Here is a 22,141-nt window from a genome sequence, read left to right as displayed (position 1 = left end):
TCTGTTATTGGCATATATGCTACCTCATTTTGGTCTTTTTTGCCAGAGAATTAATATTATTGGCGTTAGAGAATTGATTAGCTAATTGGTTTTAAATAATTTATATTATTCTTTATAAAATAAGTTGAGAGTGAGACAGAAATGGTAAAATTTCTTACAAAATCTTAGAGAGAAATTGCGAAGGAGTAAAAATAGCATGAATCTTTAAATTCGACAGAATTCGGCCAGATGTAAGAATGGCGCACTTGGGATTCAATTTGGCGAAATAAAACCATCTGCCACATTCATATGAATCGCTTTTGCGATTTAGCACACTCTAGTTAAATTGGTCCTGAGAGAATGTAAATTATTCCTTTTATCTTTCACATTTTACTCGTATCCTATGTTCAATACCATGCTGACGTTAAATAATTTCCGCAAAATTTCATCCTATAGAGAAAACTCAATGTTTACCATTTATTTGATTTCTTTTTCCATTTTCTATAAAATAAATTGCCGTTATTTGCAATTGTTGACATTTTGGCTTTGCAACAACCTTCAATTAATTATATCTTAAAATATACGGTTATTAAAGCAGATATTTAACACTATGTTTGCTACGCTCACAAGCTAATAACGTCAATACATACAACGCGTATTCATACATTGAAATTTTAGCTGTCAACACGGTCCTTACCTTCACGCAACACCGATTATCGTAAATTTTGCGATCTCGTATTACCACACCGGCGCATAATAATTTGCGGCGAAACGTGTTGTTTGTACAATCCAGTAATTAACGTCGCACATAATTAACGCCGTCTAGTATTACACAGAGCACTGATATATCCGCGAATTTTTTCATTTCGTGCTCTGCAAATTCCGGTATAACTAATTCGTACGAAGATGATGTATGATACGTGGAACAATGGTATTCCGTATATATAAAGAGTGACCCAGGGACGTGAAATTAAATTTTAATGCGAGTTTTAATGATAATTCCTTTTTCCAATATTCGTGACGATTTATATTTGAGTATGAATTACAAACCGGGTATCTATTGTTCTTTTCAACGATGTCGTACACGCTCAGTTTTGATCCGTAGGACCGAAGACAACGTGTGTATTCAAAGAAGTTTATCTATAAACTCTAGTTTGCGTCGAGTTTTGAAGAGGCCAGAAGATCTGCAGCAAAAACAGAGTGGCTTTGCGGGCTTGTTCGGAAGCTCTACAAAATATACTGATACAAACCTCCACTATGGCGGTATATCCGAATCCAGAACTCGAGATAGCAACTTCTCGATCTTTTTGCTTTCGCCAAATCCCATTTTATCCAATTCGGGCTTGGAGATGAACTTGAGAATTTTATTTCTTACCAACTTCACCGAAGGGAAATTCAGTCCCTCGTTAATGCCCCTTTTGTTTCTCGCGAGACGTTTCCGCAGCGGCGGATCCCGGAGTCTCGCGAATACATAAAACGATTTTCATTTTGCACTATTCATCCAGCTTTCTCCGTGCTCAGCTGTGCTCAGCCGTCACGCCGGTCAATTCAATATTCATTATTGCAATTTAATTAGGAACGTGACTAAGCATTAGGTGGGAAATGCGATGGATGACGAATGCTATCACGAGACAGCTGGGCGCGAATTGGGGTCTAGGCCTAGGGCAGATCGTGCACACGACTGTTTCGCCCGTGAACGCGCATATACATGCACGATCCGACGATGGGCATGTACTTCCTCGCGAGACGAAACGAGAACTTGACCTATAAAAGCCTCCGCCGGTTGAGCTTTCACGGCGGTCATAATGTACCGGTTGCACGCGATCTTCCGCTTCGAAGCGAGGCCGAATATATCCGCGGGACTATCCGGCGCGTACCGCTTGGAAATCGTTCCCCGAGCTATAAATACGAGAGGGAGGGAATTAAATTAATCAAGGTTAATACCTCGTACTTGGGGGGTCTCTTATCGATGACAGGTGGCTCGCTTCGTTCGTTAAGGGCTAGGCCACGTCGTGTCACGATATTAATCTTCGTAAAAGAAGATTTAAATAAGAAAAACGTAACGAGTGATAGATCGTTTGCATATGCCGACGGACGGCGGAAAACTTCGCGCGGGTGCATAGCCTTACCTAAAATAAGATTTACAGTCACGAGAGCTGGTAGTTAGAGAAACTGCGTATTTCTCGTGTAGACAGGATTTAATAATAATTTTGGCAACTATCTCGAGAATCTGGAAATTAATCTCGTCAAAGTTTGTTATCAAAATTCGCATGAGAAAATTAAGTTGTGACACAGAACATTATAATGTATTTAATTTAATGTTTTGAGTAATAATGAAAAATTAATTTATTTTAATAATACATATTACACTAAAAAATACAAACACATAGATCTGACAGAATAAATAATATTTAAAATAATGATAATTCCGAAAGAGAGATAAATATTTTCGTGTTGTTCGAGCCACTCGGAAATGCGCGCTGCATACATTGAAAATGTTTCACAGCTATGCACAGGCGAATAGGTACAAATTCATATAGAGCTTAATGCGAAATGTACGATGTGTATCCTCGTGTCTATTTACTACATCAAAGAACTGTAGAATGTCAAGAAGGATACGCTGCGTCACGCCCATATCTGTCGATATTGGTCGCTTTTGCGAATAGTTCGTAGTTTCATTCTGCGGCAATAATCCGAGACTTGCATTTGCCTTCAAGGGTATCGATCGTTCGATATCCTACACGTGTAATTTTTTGTAAGTATTTCCGTTTAACCGATGTTTCGTGAGAAAGCTGATTGACAGCTTCTACAAGAGCGCGTATTTTTAAAAATGTTCACAACGCGATAATCTCTAGATTACAATCGATTTACGGTTTCCTCATATATTTCTAATTATCTTCGTTTACTTTGACGCTGACTTCTCCGAAGTTTTGCTGTATAACAATTTTCTCGGGAAATTAATATTGCAAATTCATTTTGCAGATTTAATAAAATTACGCGAGGATTACAGAATCAAGACTCGATTATGCGAACAAACTAATCTGAATGCGAAGTGGAACGTTGGGAACACTCGCGACTTGAGGGAAGGAAAAAGCAATTTTCAAGTCGGATGCGTTTCTGCAAGATTGATCGCGAAAACACCAGAGCATGGTGCAAAGCACGTGGCGCGATGGCGCTTCGACGGACAGTGGTATCGACCGACCTCGAAATGTACCTTTGTCCCCCCCCCCCCACCACTCGGTGAACCCCATCGCATAACTAGCCCTACCCCCTCCCCGAATGACTATCCGCGACACGGGCACCCCTGCATCCCTGGCATGCTCTGGCTGCTACCCTTCCCCAAAATCCACGGTGTGTCCTTGGAAGTAAGTATGACGCAGATTGGCGGCGTGCCTAACGACTTTTGACACAGCTGGACACTTGTTATTTTCTTGGCACCTTGTTGCGAAATTAATTTACGTTTTGCCCAATTTTTTTCGTCCGGCAGGATTATATTTCGCGGTAACTCGAAACTATTTTAACCGCAACTAACCGCACTAGGAAACGGTGGCACAGGCTTACTAGTGCGAACGCGTCACATCATGTTATATTCGTTCCTTTGACGCCATTCGACAACAGGGGTACTAAAAGGGTTAACATCACAGTGTATACATGTCGATACAAGACTACCTTTGATGGTTGTGTATGGGGTGTGCAATTAATGCACGTGCTATTATGATATTAACGGTATTTGCGGAGCGGATCGGCTCGCTGACGGAAAGGCCTTTGATGCATGTTAGCAGCAGAGCGATATTACTTAATCTTATATAATATTAATTATTTAATAACAAAAATACTTGTCTACTAGATCTATTTAAATAAATACTAGATATCAGGATACCTAATTGTAAACAAAATTATGAATTTTTACAGTTAAACAAATAGAAATCGAATACGTATGTGCAGAATAAACTTTGTCGGGGAAATATAGATAACCAAAATTTGCTATTAAATATTAAAATACGTTAAAGTTTCCTCTACTGCGAGGAAATTGATATTGTATTATCTCAGTTAGGAATCGAATGTGGTCATTTCTGTTCCCTGGTGGTTCGTGCTTTATTAATTTGGTCATTGTGGCTTCGGTTCGGAGATATTCCTCGCAGTATTTGGTGTATTATGAAAATGAATTTCCAGTCAGCATCTCAGGGAAATTTATCGGGATAATCACTACTGAAATTTTACTTTTATTTTTTTGTAAGGAGAGATTAATGTGCTTTCAATGTAATAACATTGGTTTCTGTGTTAACCCATTATCGATTTCGCGTGTAAAACAAACGGATTGTTAATCCAATTCGGTTAAGTTCTATACGCTATCGGCTTCCGTTCAATCTTCGCGAAAAATGGTACCTTTAGATCACATAAAACTTTTACGAAAGGACGGACACAACTTTGATCATCATCGCGCGAAGTAAAGTGAATTACGTTAGAATCGTACAGGCGAACTTGCGAAAACGCCTCGGTGGACCTGGTGCGCCTGGGACGTACCAGTATTTGATCAAGTTATCGCAAGGGGGAGGGGGGAATCCGACGCGCTCCGGATATTAACCAATTATCCAGATTTTGATTGGTAACGTCCTTTCTTTAAAAACGAAAACTGAAAGTGCGCTCGTAATGATCGATTCGATTTAACAAATAATAAGCCGGCTTTAACATATCGTTTACTTCGTTAAACAGAAGCGAGATATAAAGAATACGTTGTGGCATTATAGCTTAGTTTTTATCCGTTGTTTGTTCCGTATATCTATTTGCGTTACATTAAAGTTTACCACCTGCAATTTATATTGTTCCTATAATATTTCATTTTATGTTATTCAAGTAGGCACGGCATTAAGCAGCGGTTAAGCTCGATAAAGCTTAATTCAGCCGCAATAGAAAGCTACATAAATCACTATTAAATATACTAATGGATTTCAAACAGCTTAAATATTTATAGAAATTTTCCGCCAGCTCGAGAGAACTCGGCAACAGCCTCGCAACACATATCCTATGACCTTCTACACTGTTTTGCGGGAACGAATCGTACGTTACAGCATTCGCGCGCTATTTGAGAATAGACTCGCATTTATCTAGACTTAACGCTAAGTAAATTGTAATCCTCGGAATAGTTTGCGACGGCGGGTTGCATCATGAATTCCTATCCTTCTCTCTTGTACCTATTATGTAGTCGATCTCGTGGCGATTAAGCTCCTTCCATTCACATCGCGCACGAGACGCGGCGGGTACCGATGGCGATAATTACGAATTCTCGCAAATGAATATCGCCTGCACCATCCGTCACGCCGAGCTCTTCTCGCTATCGCGTATTACCACTACTCGCGCAACGGGTTTACGCTATCTTGGAGTCGTGGCTCCGTATACCGCCACCGCCACCGGTGACCTCAAGGTATGCACCCCACAAACGCATATATTTCGTTGCCGGTAGGCGCAATTTGCATAATGGGTCGCGAGCGCCGAGTGGCTTTTCGTGTAACACGTAGAACCATCCGCGTAGACGCCTGACGCGCGCGAGCGCGAGGCTCGGAGTCTCGAGAAATTCCTTTGCTCATTCATCGCCGGAGAATAGCGCGGGCGGGGAAATGGCATTCTTCGACACCGTTGCGTAAGAGGAGATCTCTAATAGGAACGGCGCGACTCTCTCGCCTTAACGTGCCCGTCGAGATGAAATGCATCTTGCCAGTTCCTTTTTAGAGGGAAACGACGAAGATCGAGATCCGAGATAAATCCTTCCCTCCGCGAACAACTGCAATGTGTGTGCAATTAAATTAAACGTGAATTTCTTCGCTAATAAGGGTACCCTGGAAATACCGCTGTTGTTTCATTAAAATATAATTTCCTTTATTAACACAGAGTCGATGACATTTTTTTTCCTATCACAGATTTCTTATTCAAAACAAATTTAGTATTTAACAAAGAGAAATCTACTGTAGAATTTCTTTAGATTTTAGAAGGAAAAATTACGAAGTGGCGTGAGTGTCTCTTATATAGCATCTTATAATCTAATAATCAGTGTTTGAAAAATCAAACGTATCTGTCTCGATTGCTAATAAAATATACTTTCGCTGTTGGCTCTTATACTCCATTGCTATCGAACACTGATGTAGGTCGGCATTTGGCTTTCTTTCCGGGCAAAATCGAAGCATCGTGTTTGCCGAAGTACAGTTTATTATAACTGTCATCGGAAAACCAAGTCGTACAGTTTCGGCCTGAATATCCGATGTATTTGTATGTCGTATTAGTTGCGACTCGCTCGTAACAGCAGAATAGCCGAGCAAATTCGCGGAAGAACTCTCTATCGCGAATAACGGTCGACTTTGTCTTATCCTTCTCTCGCCGCGCCACTTTCATTTGCATTTTAATGCTTGTACGCTATCGCCACTGTGTCCTACGTCTTACTTTTCTTTTCCACGCTAGTTGCTTATACCGCCATTAAATCCGTAATGTACCTTTGCACAGTGCCTCGTGGTCTATTTCCACATAAAAAATGTTTATTTTCTACGAGGATTTAGCAAGCTTTTCCACTAATGTAAATTATAATAAAATTTATATTTTAACGTTCTAACTCTCTATAAAATGTATTTGATTTAAAGATTTTGTAAGTTCTTTGTCATAGTGTAGTTTAGAAAAAAGGACGTCTGTTTCCAATCTATGGTGTTATTTCGGAGCAAAAATTGTTTTAGCATAATTGCAACTTAACATAAATATTCAACAAAATTTGGAACTATAAAGTTTACTGCAGATGATAATATTTGTTGTCTCTGCAAACTCGTAGAACATTCACGGATGGCAGCATCGCGCTGTCGCGCCTTTATCGGTAGCCGATTCCGCAGAGATGACTGATTCGCACAGCTATTTGGGTTTAGCAAACCGACAGACCTGAGCGCAATACACTGCATATTCATATATTTACACATTATACATACACATATTTACACATTTATATATAGATATATTTTTGTGCGAATAATAGAGCAATAAACATTTGAAGAAATATGGAAGTAAAATACAATCTAATTTAAGAATAATTAAAATAAGAACAAGAACAGAGCTCTACATATACATATAACAAAAGTTATAATTTATATTTTATTTATGTCCTTTAATAAAAAGTTATCGGTAGTTGATGATATAATAATTATATATACATTGGATTCAATTTTGGCAGCTTGATTTTACATATCTAAAGTGTATATTATTATTATTAACGACAACAAAAACATTGCATTATCGTCTCATTAAATACTAATATTAACTAATATTATTACAAGCAATGCATATTACTATAATATCCATTCAATTTCGATTAATATATATCCATAATTGTATATTGTGTTCTTAATCACTTTTAAAAATAAATCTATTGTTTTTCTTACTCCTGTTATGCAAATCAATTTAAACAGCAGATAGTAAACCTCTCGGTCGTTGCTTAATGAAACGAAAAGAGATTGACCAACCCCTGATATTCTTTTTACACAGTTGCTTCCGCCATACTTGCTTCTCTTTATACGAGCGCGTTAGGGCAAGATGTCGCAACAAAGGGTTAATAATATCGATTAATTATTTTTGCTTTTATTTTTATAAACTTCACTGCCTCTTGCATCCGCGCATCTCCTGCGTAACATGTTTTTGAACAATTAAGTAGAAATCTTGTAAATAATGCAAAAAAAACGTTGCTACATTTACTGAAAATTCCAGAACGTATTACTGCTTTATACAACAAAAATTAATAATTTCTTATGAAATAATGGTGTTTTGCGGCAAGGTTGTAACCTAAATAACCACAAGCTTATTCGAACAAATTTCAACCGAAGCTATCGAACTTCTCGTTCTGAATCAGTTGACATTGTTGAATAAATAAAATAAATTAATTAAATAAACTATCATTAATTAGATTTGAACGAAAAGCATAAAGCGAATTGCTGATATTAACGCCTAATGCATTCTCATTGCTGTTTTTTAAATTAATGAACAATTTCATTTTAGCAAACTCCCCCAGCATTTGCGTAATAAAGTCTTATTTATAATAATGAAGACAAATATTCATGATGATTACAACATAGGAGATGCAAATATAATATCGCGATGTTTTAAGTAAACTTAAAATTTTAAGTAGATTTGTAACAAATTCTTCTTGAGCAAAGAAAAATTAGACGTCATCTTTTTCGTTTGCTTATTTATTTACTTACTTCGCAGTACACCACAACATTACTCGGTAACCCTCATTATTTATAATTAAATACAAGTTCCTTGTACTTTCTGATGCTTCGTAAGCTATTTACGCTGATGTTAGATTTATCCTCGTTAGTTGAGAGTTGAATAATAATGATAATAACCGTTAGTATACCTTTATCAGTGTCCGAGAGCGATTTAGTGAGAAAAATTTTGCGATTATCTTAACCGCCGTAGTTCCGTACCGTTTATAACAATGATTCACGTATTCTCTTGCATCACGTTACGCTCGCGATTGCCAAATTCGTGCAGAACCGCGAGAAAAATGAAGCGGAGCAACAACGAGACGTCGCGCTTTGCGATTCCACGTCTAAGTTGGCCACCGTAACATTTGGTTTCCCAAAATACGAGTATTATAATTGGCCGGCCGACACCCACGATTTATACGGAGGCAGCGTCGCGCGCCACCGAGAATTCTCGATTATAATAAATAACCGACGACCTTGCGTCTCGTTCGACTTTTCTCCCTTCTCGGCGAGCGATCTAAAAAAAAAGCGTAATTATCTGGTGTTTACAAGTCTTGCGTCCCTGCAACTTGCAGGATTAGTTAGTCGGACGATAGGCTACTCGTGAATTTATGAAGAATCGTTTATCGAGACGTAACTCATTTTCTAATCGGGCTTTGACGTAAACTAATAACTCCCATTAGTTAACATTTGTCACTACTCTGACAGATATTTGCACAACGCGCCGGATGCGAGCATGTGCTCTGGTAGCAAGCCGAAATTTCATCTCGTATACGCGCATAAAAAAATACCTATAATTTGGTGACTCGTACTACTGTACGATGCTTTAATATTTGTGGACACTTGCCAGCTCAGATATACATAGAACGCAGAATATATGTATAAATTATTAATATGGTTTTGTACGCAAAATGTTGGAGATAAAGAACATTTTTTGTGTATTACGTATACATATATAATCTACGGTTAGATATTAAATTATTGATATTATCTTTGATGTCCATTTCTACCAAGGCAGATTAACTGTAATCTCGGTTTAACTTACTTTTTATCTTTCTTTAGTTCTAAGAGAAAGATAAAAAGTAAGTTAAACCGAGATTAAAGTTAAACTGCATTGGTAGAAATGGGCATGAGAGAAACTTTTGGGCTCTGTACATGTACTTATGTATACTTCACATGTAATTGGCATGCGATCTTGTGTACACTTTAAAGTACACGACTGGAGCTACCGCAATTTAACATTAATGCCTTCTGTACTCTTGCCAAAGGAAATCTATGTCTTCATTAACCGGTCTAGCTTGCGATTAGCATAGTAATAATTCCATATATATGTATAAAATCACGGATTAATGCACCATACATTTTATTGTATGTACGTGCGTTTAATAAGTATTTTATTTTAAGCATCTTAACGTGACAAAAACAACGGTAAGCGTAAAATGGAGGCTAATAGTGGCGAAACGAGGTATGTGGGAAGACAAGAAGCAGCGGCGAAATTAGATTAATGCGGAAGGCGCACGTTTACATCACGCGCACGACGACATAAAAGAAGCGGGCATAAAAAAGATATCACGACGTATTTACGCGTGTCGTGACTCCGAAAATTCGTATAAACTACGTATACGTGAGAAAAGCGACGACGTTCAAAATAATCCAAGTCGCTCTATAAATACAATACGACATTCAGTCGTGTGCGGCGCGTCGCGATGTCCAGATGCCTTACCTCGTCTATTCGTTCAGCGACAGCCGATTTAATTACCCGGTCCGTCAGATTGTTTGGCGATCAGTGACTCGTGGTTAAGACATTGAGTTAAGAAAATTTTGTTTGCCTTTGAAATCCGCTTGTCTAAGTGTGACAACAACTTGAACAAGGAGAAGTTGTTTTGTCATTCGAGTTCGGGATCAGTGTAGTAAGTCCGCGTGCAATAGAGTGACGTGTCTTGAAAAGAATTCGCGAATATAAATATATAAATGCTTTTCTTTTCAGTACGATCTATAGTATTTCGCGATCGGCAGTGCGCATCGCGAGTAATAATCAGCGATTGTGATCTACTCTTGCGTATGATGTTTCTTGGCGTCTTCGCCAATTAACCATATTACGGTGTCATAATCGTGATCGATGCAATGTAATTGCATAACGCATAAATAAATAAGTTAATCGACATCCGAGATACAGTTTGATTATAGCAGGAAATACAATCGATTATTTCACGTAATAAACTTCACAAATGTTTATCTCGTATGTCATTGCGTGGGTTTGATTGTAAAAATAAATAGCGATTTAATCATAAATTCCTATGGTGAATCCTATCTTCGCGTTAGTGCGCGTAGTGTTGTCCGAAAAAAATCTTGTGCTCCCCTTCTCGCTCGCGGAATCTGCTCGGTGAATCTGGAATTAATGTGCTACAATTTTAGATGAGTCGGGACATGTCGCGTGTCGCTTTTAACGCGGCTTCGCGTGTCGTTGTGCCGTCGCGAAACGACGGTCACGCGGCCGTCGTCGTCGTCGTCATCGGCGAAGTGCGTGCATTTTAAGAGCGGTTGAGAAAAATTTATCGCGTCACTCCATCCAGGATGGAGAGGCTCAGCATGGCGGAAGCGTTGCGCCGGAAAGATAGGAGACGTCGCAGGGGATGGACGGTAGTCGGGCACGAGCTGCGGTGAGTATGATAAATCACGTGAGAATTTGGCCGTTCCCGCTCTCGTGGATAAGATATCTGTCAACGATTGAAATCAACGGCCAGGTGAGCCCGTCACGGTAAGCTGCGCGTGCGGTAGGCAGAGAATGTTGCCACTCGGAAAACTGACGAAAATAAAGCCGCATCGTTCGCGCTCTAAGCAACCCGATGACGCGACCTGGATTTTTTGCCGGAATATACTGACGATTTGTCTATCGAAATATACACCTCTACTGGTAAATCCGTAATCCGTGTGTGATTGATCAAAGTCGATCAATCCGAAGTTAGATTTTTGACAAATGACTTTCAATCCAATTTTTGTGAAGCAAATATCGATTCTTACTATGCACGCGTGAAGATATCTTCATATGAAATGTGCATGATTGCGACATTTTAATTATTTTTTTATTATTGTAGAGTTTCGAGACCTTCTAAAACGAAGTAAAGTCTGAATGATTATTTATTTTCCTTTGTCATTTTTTTTTTAACATATCACTGTGTTCAGACTTTTATCTGTCACATCTGACAGTAATCAAATCGCTTTATCGAGCGATAAGATGATCCATTGAGAAAATGTGGTGTAGCCTCAAACCGATAACTGGTAACAGTAACTGCATCTACTGGTAAAACGACCATATAGTACCGCCATCTTTCGCGATACTGCCTGGGTTTCACGTAGCTGGACTCTTCTGTGCTATATTTAACAGTTAGATCGATACTGTGGTTCACCGGCTCACCGTCTGTTTCCAGTTTTACTTAACAAAGTCGATAAACTAGATTCCATATTTTCAACGTCGCGTATTGTTAAATTCATCAATAACTTTAATACATATTATTTAGCGATAAATAAGCTAATATTATCTTTATTTAGAGAAGAGATACTGAAAATTTATTACGTTACTTTAAAAACAAATAGTTTCTGTTTCTAAATTTTACTTTTAAAGTTCTCGTCTTCATAACTTCTTTAGCTTCATACTCTATATCTATAGCTTCTAATTTTTGAGTTTTATATGTTTTATAATTAAAAAACTAATGCTATATCAGAGACAATTTCTATACACAACATTTTTTTAACATTTTGATACAATTTCAATAGAATTTTAGAATTTCAAGCATAATATATCCAATGAACATCGCCCACATGGAGAAAGTTTGCATAATACGTATCTCCAGATAGAAGATATTTCTGAATGACAAGAATTAATTAATTCTTTCATGAATATTTAGAAGTTTCGACAGTGAGACATCATTTGGATGCAATTTATCGTGATATATTGTCGAAACGATAAATGCTGAATGCTAATCACATGCTAATATTATTATTCTGACGATTGATCCTAATTCAATTCATGTACTGCGTATTATGGATTTATATCAATTACAATACAATGAATCATACAGTAAATATCCAGAAAATTTATCGTACAAAATGATTTTTTAAATCCGTATACAGTTCGGTGAAAAAACATTTTTGATTTCGGCTGATGGAAGGTTTCCCCCGAGGGAAGTTTCCATAATACTGCGTATTATGGATTTATATCAATTACAATACAATGAATCATACAGTAAATATCCCGAAAATGTATCGTACAAAATGATTTATTAAATCCGTATACAGTTCGGTGAAAAAACATTTTTGATTTCGGCTGATGGAAGGTTTCCCCCGAGGGAAGTTTCATACGTGGTTGTTGCGTGTTCATAATTCAAATCAAATGCAGAGCTTTCATGTTGAAGTAGAAAGTAGCTTGAGGCATTAACATTTATCACTAAAACACGAAAGTCCGTGAAATCTCACAAGTTGTTCTACTCTATTGGTTTGAGTAAATGAGTATTACAATATTGTCAATTATAAAATAGATTTTATTTTAATTGACATCTTTTAATTGATATAATCAAATAAATTTTTTATATAACAGACTTTTTAATTATAATTTAAAAAAATCTGTTATCATCATATTTAAAACTTCTTTACATATTTATTTAACACATATTTACATACACATATCTATCTGTAACGATAACAAGTTGGTTACATATATTACGTTATGTACTGCTACACTTATATATACCTACTGTTTTCTTTTTCTGCGCAAAACAATTTATTTAAGCAGTTAAAATGAAAGAAATATACTTCATCGCGTTTACGTGGTGATTATGCGCTGCGTAGAATTTCTCTCACCGTAACGCTCGAAAATTTTACGGGCTCGCGTTGTCCCAGCGCGGTATTCAAATTTTACAACGTGGTGCTTCGCCGCGAAAATTTATCGTTCACAGCGCACGCATATTTCACGCGCGGAAACGACGCACTGTAAAGTGCAGATGTTGCGTTGCAATCGTTCTGCACGCCGCAGCAAGTGAAGGATGCATATGAAGGAAATATTACGATGTGAATTAAAAATCATGACTATATTTGCGTCGTCCGTCGTGAATGCCGAGAGATAATGTCTATATGATACATGATTAATGAGGCGTACTTAAAATAACAGTTTTATTTTTGCAATTTTTGTGAGTCTCTTTATCTGCGAAGAAAGCGGACCTCCTGTTAACCAGGATACTATAGACTTGTATATAACGTAACGTGTCTTTGTATTGAAGAACCGTATATCAAGTATGAATGTGCTCTTAAAGAAACATTTTTATAACTCCAAAGGAAAGAGGATACGTATACGCGCATATAGCATTTCTCTTTTCATTTCACCTTCAAGCTACATGATGTGACATCAGTCGCTTTATTTCCCAGATATCGGGTTAAGGAAATGGACCGTTTCTCTGCGTCATCGTCAGTAACGTCGCTAATATCCGCGCGAATAACGTCATGTGGTATACAGAGCTCCATTTGAATCTCTCGCAGCTCGCATAAATTGCCGATATTCGAAATTATTTCGTCTCGGTGATTAATAATCGGCGTCACATCGCGAAATCTTCTCGTGCCAAATGCTGACGTACGAAGTGCACCATGCCTAGTTGAATCGATCCGAGAGAAAAAGAGAGAAAAGCTCTCTCGAGCCCAAGGGAGTATAACTTGGAAACTGCCAAACTTTATAGCCGATCGTCGCGTAAACACTTATCGAACTAATTTCTGACGCTTCAATCTTCATTTCTTACGGATTATCGCGTACCGGTTCGAAATAACGAAAAGATTATGTTATTTAACTCCGCCCGATTAAATTTTTCTCTCATTTTATTGTGATCTACCAAAAGCTTGGGAAAGAAATATGACCTGTTATATCCACCGAGTTGTGCTGCAAAGCAATTAACTTTAGAACAAGTTGACATTATGTCATGTCGTCTTTCTACTTAACGTCTTACTCCGTCGACGATATCTTTAATCGGTTTAATTAATTCTCTTTAGTTAAGAATTAATTAAATTCACAAACTCACGCTGTTTGCTTGACGAATAAACATGAAAAAAGGTAAAGATATATTTATTTAAAATTTTGGTGCATATTATTTATTTATATTTATTGTATCAAAATAATATCTACCCCTATCAAATTTTCTTAATTAAATTTCTTATATGCTTATTATCTCTTCCTTTTTACATGCTCTTATACATGTTTTTTGAGATGCAGTTATTTGGTAGTTATAAAATGCAAAAATTCTTCCGTTTCTTGAAGAAGGCATCAATGTGCACGATAATTAAACAATTTTTTGATTATCTATAAATTGCTATTAGTGAATTCTAAACATACCTGCAGCCATTGTCAGCTATTAACTATAGGATTTGCATTTCATTGCTATTCATTAGAAGACGCCTGTTCTTTCTCAATAATACTTACCTCATTCTTAGAATAAACTGATCTTAATTTGTGTATGTCAGCGCATACCGTGAAATTGAGCAATTCTTTGTGTCGGCATATATTGTGTCTTTTAGATCTCTCTTTAATACGTTCTACTTACATTCGAAGCCAAGTTTGAATTTGCTACTCACGAATCGATTAAATAGACAATGACTCATCTCGTTACGCCAGCTTGAGTTTCCAAATCTCATAAAAGCAGACACTTTTAGATCATCATCTGTTCAATTGAAGAAAAATATACAAGCGCGATTATCGAACGTATCAATAGCTTTGCAATGATTGCTCTTCGATCTTCTTGTCGGCGAATAAATGACATCATCAAATGTAACCTTATACATCAATCACATTTCAAATTTCACCCAGTTTCCCAATATTTTTTCAGAGATAGGCGGGATTGAATTTTGTCAGAAAAATGGGTTTTGTTTTTCGAAAAGCCAACTCATATTACAAATGGCAGGTTATAAAAATATATTTGACACGTGATAAATTTCGCGCATTGATAAATTATTAATTATCAGTTAACCCTGATCTACAATGTGTTCTTTGCTTCCTGTTTTCTGCCCTTAACCTCTTTGCGACTATATCTCGTATTTCGCAATTCCGTCGCGTAACGTGATGTTTCTTGTCTCTTCTGAAGTTCGTCAATTTTTATCTTGGGCGACAGAGAACAAAAAACATCGCGTTACGCGACGGAATTGCAAAATACGAGATAGTCGCAAAAAGGTTAAGAGCAGAAAACAGGAAGCACAAAGAACACATTGTAGATCAGGCTTTACGACATCAGCATCGGTATGTATTCTCTAATCAGCCGTCGTATCTACTTTTTAAATTGGAATCGTATTCTGTTTTTATACTTCACGAGATATTAAGCGTCGTTAACGAAACAATAAGCTCTCGTGTTTTGGCGTAGGCACGCTACCGCTGCAAAATCGCGCACTTACGTGTACGATATTACACGTTCAAGCGCGAAATTGTTTCGCTCAGAGGTATTTATTCTCGGTAAGCTTTTGCAACGGTGATCGCGAAGGGATGTGTAGAATCGATGAACCGGGTATTCTGTCGCAGTTGAATTTTGTACTGTGAGTGCTTTCACCACGATATCGCGATCCTCGCAAATCTGCGCGTGCTAAGTATATAATTCGCGCAGTCAACATATTAATCTGGATAACTTTCATTGCGCCTGTGTCCTAACTTTGTAATGTGGATGGGATGATGAATTCTCCGCATCGCGTAAACTCGTTTTCGCTCGAGGTCTGGTAGATTAGAGCCAGCTCGGCGAAAGATAATGTTTTATGTTTCCTCCGGAGTGTATAGGGTGAGCTCGTCGCATCTCTCGATGAAGCTCTAAAACCCGCTTCGCGTGGGAGGAAAACTCTCTGGAGAACTACATCTTGCGCTTCTAGCTCGTTTCTGCGCGCTCGATGAAGGGTCGCTTTTCCTATATCTCACCTAAACGCGCCACGTTGAAAATTCTGGCTTAGGACTCGCATCTACGGGCTACCTGAATATATCAATTTCATCATAGCACTAAGTTTCACTTAACTATAGCAACTGACAATGAGATTTATAATATCGACTATGTTTCTGCTAATATCATATTTCACAAATTTCTATCCGATATTACGTATTGATAAAATTATTACATAATGCGTCACCAATTGACCAATTTGATTGTTAGTCAAAGAATAGTAGCTTCTTCCTATATCACATTTAATTAATATATCTATCTCTTCGGAATACCTAAATATTTTATTATAATAAATTTTAACTTATTCGGAAAAGTATTTCGTAAAAAGTGTGTATTTATTTATATGTTTTGATTAGAAACATATATGCATATACAAATATTCATTGCAAAATTGTATAAAATAATTTTTATTCTCAAGCACCGATGCTTCGATTTAAGATCAATGAAAGATAATTGAAAATCTGAAATACGAACTGCGATTCCACGTGCATTCGTCGTATTTCCCATCTTCGATATTATCGCATTATCCTTTTTGATCTGATATCGTGTGGACACAATGTCCCGGCTGATGCCGTTAGCTTTTCCCGTTCCTTCTCTCAGCCTGTCACGCGTGATTGACGACGACGATCCGTTAGGCGCGTCGATGGGCAGATGGACCGTGGTACAGGAAGCGAACACCTAAAGCACGAAACGCGATACCAAGCGACAGAGACGGAGAATCGCGAGCGAGTGACAGCCGGTTGGAGAAACGGCGAATACCCGAGACGATGGTCGCAGGTCTCTCACACACGCTCACAGAGAGCATGCCCGCGGCAGCGGGTGAGCACGATGACGCTCCTCCTCGCTCCTCGCCAGCTAGGTTCGCAAGGGGGCAGCTCGTCGATGCTCTCTCAGTCCGACAGCACACGCGACCTCGCGCGGTTCACGCGACCCCGTGCTCGTGCCCGTTCACCCCCTGCGTCCTGCGAGCCGGCCCTCGCGTCTCGCTCCACCATCCCCGTGCCGACCGTCGTTACTTCCGTCGGCGGAAGTCGGAACGAGACGGTCTCGCGACCGCGTCTCAACGACTGATCAGTGTGTGACCGACGTCCAGTGGAAACCCTCGTGGGTTCGATCGAGTTGCACCAACCGACAAGTTGTTAACTAACTCCTGGATTACCAGTTCTCCTCTGTAGATCGTGGTGCGCTCGTATAATGCTTGCGGCACGGGGGGAAAAGGAGGGAAAACCTGGTTATCCTTGGAATAGGGCTAACTAGCGTTGCTACGACTAAGGTCGTAATATCTTCTGTGTCCCCCAGTGAATTCTCACGGCGTGTATGCGGCGCAAATACAAAGGGCATCGCGGAGAGAGGTTCCACGAGCACTCGAGCGGTGAGCATCCACTTGGGAAGTGGAAGAGTCACTCGGATTACGATTGCTCGCATCGTTCGCGTGGGTTTGCTTCGAATAGTTTCCGTGTAAATTCAATTTGGATCGATTAATTACCAAGTTCGCGCCAACTTCTCGAATCCTTTTATCCCACGGAGAGAGCTTCCGCGATTCGGTTAGCTTTTATAATTAGCAGAGCATGCGAGAACGTGCGCAGAAGTGAAACTTCATTAGGTATAATAGCGCATAGTGAAGTTTTCCTTTTTTGCTACGAAGTTCCGGAGGTTGACACATTTTCGTTATCAGAGCCGTGGTGCGGAAATTTCTGAAATGGGATCGGGATATAATGCTTTTCTTATAGAAAGAGGAGATTGCGAGGCCAATCCCCCAATATCGCTTCCTCGCCGCGAATGTAATTATATATAAGGACCAAAAGCCAATTTAATTGTTTCCGAAGTGGTAACCTGAATTTGTTATGTGCGAAAAATGTTTATCGGAGCAATTCAATAACGAAACCGTGCGGACGATGTGAGTAATTCGTTGTAATCACATTTACTCGTTATAATTTATGATTACTTTGTACTCGTCATCAAATTTATATTAAAATAGCATCCTGAGATTGACTGACAAATTCCAAATTTCTTCAAATCTCACTTTTAATTGTGCAGAAATAATTCTGCTTATTATTTGTAGTAGGAAATCAAATAAAGTGTGATAAGAAACAATACATGATAAGAGATAATACTGATTATATAAATGTTATCACGATCATGTTTTTTGCCTTGGAGTACTTGGAGCTACCGAGAAATATTTTTACAATATCTGCAGACATGTAGGTTTTTGCGAAGCTGCTCTCTCTTTCTTTTTTGCTTCTCTTAAAATTCTCTACGTGTTATTAAATTAATCATTCAAAACTTGCGCAGCCGAAGCGCGAACTTTAAAACAACAAAGTTTAGCTTAACAACTAAAGTGTTTTCGAGGCAGTAAGAGTTTCTGTTTATCCCCGTTGTACGTTGCAGGATAACGACGAGAAAGCCTAAATCCGCTGTTTCCGACATCACGCGACGATTACGCGTAATTTAATTGCCGAATAATTTAGTTCCCGAATCAATTTCGCGCGGTGAAGTTCGCACGCAGGCGGGTTTATATCTCGTCGCAGTTGCGTGTAAATTATCACGAAACTTGCGCTACTCGTTATGATCTTCTCCTCGCCTGCTTCCAACTTTAGAACCGTGAATATGCATCGTGGGACGAATATCGTCTTATTTTCCCAACGTTATCTCTCAGCAGGCGATGCATTCAGAATCACCTCGCGAACGTAATGGAAAAGCACGCGACAAACCGACGTCATTAATTAGCGGTGCACGCGAGCGTGATAACCCTTTCGTGCGAAACACCGTAACGACAAGATAAAAGATAGCTATTACAAAACTAGATTTCTCTCTTTTCAGCACGGGATTCATTATAAATTGATCCTGTTTCGATTTTGCCGTGACATCTCATTTTCTGCGCCCGAGTTTGTCGATCCCTCGTACGCAGGATATATTCTATAGGAAACACGCTCCCCTTCGCGTGACACTTGAGATACGTAGTTTTCAATTATTTAAAGAGGAATGTTTATCTAGCAGATAAAACATCCCACCGCGCGGCTCGCGGCGTATCGCGACCAATTTTTTCCCCTGGCAGCTTGTGATTTACCTGCGGGCAACGGTGACAGTGGTGGAAAGAATATAAGCCAGGTTTTCTGTTTGCCTTTATCTCGTTACAGAGCTGACACCGAGGGGGTCCCGTTGAAGGCATAAAGGGAGCGTAACGCTTAACGCTCTTGTAAGAGCAAACTGCGCACGATAATGAGAATACAATTTGTTTTCGAAAGAGCTTTTATTTCAGAGGCGTGTGTGAAAGGAAGAAGAAGGCTGTGCCAGTGCGCCAGTTGTTTAAATAAAACGTTGACAGGTAGCTGTAAGAAAATTGACTTTCTTCACTGGTGCTCATTACGCCTTGATAGAATCCGTCGACTTGCTATACTTCGCCGTAGAAGAAGTTCTTTGTTCAGCCTTAAAAGCCCGAACCTTGAACTCGACAAAGAAAAGGCTCGACATTCTACAGAGCTTTTTGACATTTTTAATCGATAAATCGGTAGATGATTAGATGTCAGCGCAATATCACGTCCAACGGTTGTAATTGGATGATTCTGATCGGATCCAATTAAAAATAATAATCAAACGCGATTCAGCGATAACATCGAGTATTTCGCGACTTTATTCTGGCTTTGTTACAACAACTACGAATGTTGTTACTTCGATGTACCGAATTATTTCTTCTGTAACAGCGCAATTTCATTTATAAATACGCTTGCGTTCGATTTTACAATTGAAATTTGATGAAACGAAAATAGGCCAAACGCAGAACGAAATATTCGGTCCGGCCCGGATGGGTGGAAAGAAAAATATCATTTTTCATCCACAAGCCGTTCATAAATCTCTTAAATTCAATTAACCTGTGCATACTAAACGCTGAGAGAAAAAAATTCATTTAATTATCTTGAAAGGCTGTAGGAGAGATGTAATATAACAATCATATTACATACGGTTAGCCTGCGGAAATATTCGGGCGCACACGCATAAATTGAATAAAATCATTAAAATACTTTCGCGAATCGTCGTATATATTAATGCATAATTTATTTCCGTTTTATCGCACGTATCTCCCGTTAATGAAACGGGAAACCTAAATTAGTGCCGATACAACAGAAACGACCTCGATTCAGCGTAACACGCAACGCGGTGCTCCGATAAGTCATTAATCCAAAATGTCCGGTTGTATGGACAGGGTACGCTCACCGTCGCATTTCGCCGTCGATTCCGTTAATTGATCTATTTTCGTCCCTTTTTTTTTTTTTGCACGCTCATGAAACCATGGCCCCATGTGCCGCGCGAGAATCGTCGGACCGTGACAACGAGTCTTCCGTGCTTTTGCCGCTCTCCGTGCCGCGGCGAATTTAATTATATCCGGAAAAAACGTGTCCGTGTGTGCGTGGCCGCGCGCAGACCGTGTGCCAGAACTAACTTTGTTTTTCGCCAGATCGCTGTCGACATTGACACTCCGGAGCAGCCGGTGTTCGCTGCCACGTGACAGCGCGGTGATGCACGTCGCATCGATGCGACGCGATGGATGCATCGTGTTCTCGTGCGTCGCTCTCGATGATGCCAGGAGCGGAAAGTAGGTTGTCTCGCTGAGAAAAGCCGCATCTGTGCGAAAAAAATGTGCGACACGGCTTTTCCACAGGCCTACTTTTGCGTGTCTCTGCAAAAGCTCATGCTGCGAAATACATATATGTAACGACTCACGGTTTTTTTTTTACTTCTCCCGTTCGAGAGTTTAACGGTCGACTCGGCGCGCTTTATCGCTCGATTGCTCTCCTATATGATCGTTTTTTCATGGCATTGCGCGATAGTCGGGCGTGGACGACGGACATGCGAGGTGCGTTTTAGGGAAACATCTCGTTTGATCGAGTTCGTAGAGGTCTGTTTAAAGGAAATAATTAGTGACGCGATACGGTCGCAAAATCGCATCGTATTTTAATCGAATTAATTATTTTAAAAACAACGTTGTCTCAAAATCCATAGTTATTGCAAGAAAAACCGAAGTTTAAAACAGAAAAAAAACATGTACAGTTAAACTTCATTCTTCGGTATTTTTGGAGTAAATATATTTCTCAAAGAAATGATAAGTGTAACAATAATTACATTTAGCAAACACAATTTTTTGATTTGATGAAATGTTTTCATTTCTGTAAAAACTTGTTATATTTATGCAATACTTTTGAGAGGATATGTCCTTTTATATGAAGTATATGAAAGAGTATTACTCGAGGGCTTTGACGATGTAACCAACATGACTTGCGGCGGTTTGAAAATGTAGTGACAGCGGTGCGGATTGCTTCCTCGACTTCACAGGCTGTGCAAACCGAGGAAAAAAATAACACGAATCGATAGTAGACAAAGGAATAAGGAATTTGCGTTACTAACGATATCATCTACTCGTTAATTTTAACGATTTCGACGTAACAATCGCGCTGGTTATTCTTTTTTTTTTTCGTGGTAATCAATGACAAATACTGTCATGCAATAACAGATATAACGGCTGCGCGTTGAGCAGCTTATCTTAATGAACGACTCTCGTACCGGACAGATGAAATATCACGTTATTAGTGATTGCGAATTTTATTTTTATAAAAGTTATTATTCTGTATATTATTTTATATATTATTTAAATTGTGTAATATACATTAGAAGATTAGAGCTTTAATAATGAACTTACAGAATTATCTATCCTCTTTGTGAAGTTTCTTTTATGAATATACTCTTTTCGCTTTAAACTATTTAAAGTTGTGTCTTCTTAAAGAGAACATATGCGTTTAATAAAATCTTTTGTCAGATTTTCCTTTGACTTCTGAAAGGTTGATAATATTATTTCCAGCATTTCTTTCGTTTCGACAAGAAAAATTTTAATCTCTCTAGAGACTGCACGCCTTAGTATATTTCAGGGCATCATCTCAACTTGGAGTGCGTTTACTTCTACAATACCGTAGACTAATTGAGATAGAGGTTTTC

General features: G+C 38.8%; 1 protein-coding gene across 13 annotated transcripts in view; it reads left to right on the top strand.

Moving 5' to 3' along the window:
- The window catches only part of Dnc (phosphodiesterase dunce), a 296,932-nt gene that overhangs the window by 144,397 nt on the left and 130,394 nt on the right, over window positions 1-22,141 (top strand). For 5 of the 13 annotated variants that reach the window (XM_071726323.1, XM_071726331.1, XM_071726316.1 and 2 more), the window contains exon 1: window positions 17,215-17,528. The exons of 7 other annotated variants lie outside the window; for them this stretch is intronic. Coding sequence is in view for 1 of the 6 variants with exons in the window: in XM_071726384.1 (XP_071582485.1) it covers window positions 10,785-10,870 (86 nt within the window). In the remaining 5 variants the exon portion in view is untranslated. Of the gene's footprint in view, window positions 1-10,667; window positions 10,871-17,214; window positions 17,529-22,141 lie in introns of those variants that run through there. One more of the 13 variants, XM_071726384.1, reaches the window with a different exon arrangement.

This window comes from Temnothorax nylanderi, unplaced genomic scaffold, assembly GCF_030848795.1.
Source record: "Temnothorax nylanderi isolate EJ_2023f unplaced genomic scaffold, tnyl_v1.0 TNYL_tig0009_pilon, whole genome shotgun sequence".
NCBI lineage: Eukaryota > Metazoa > Arthropoda > Insecta > Hymenoptera > Formicidae > Temnothorax > Temnothorax nylanderi.
This window is presented reverse-complemented; position numbering and strand designations above follow the sequence as displayed.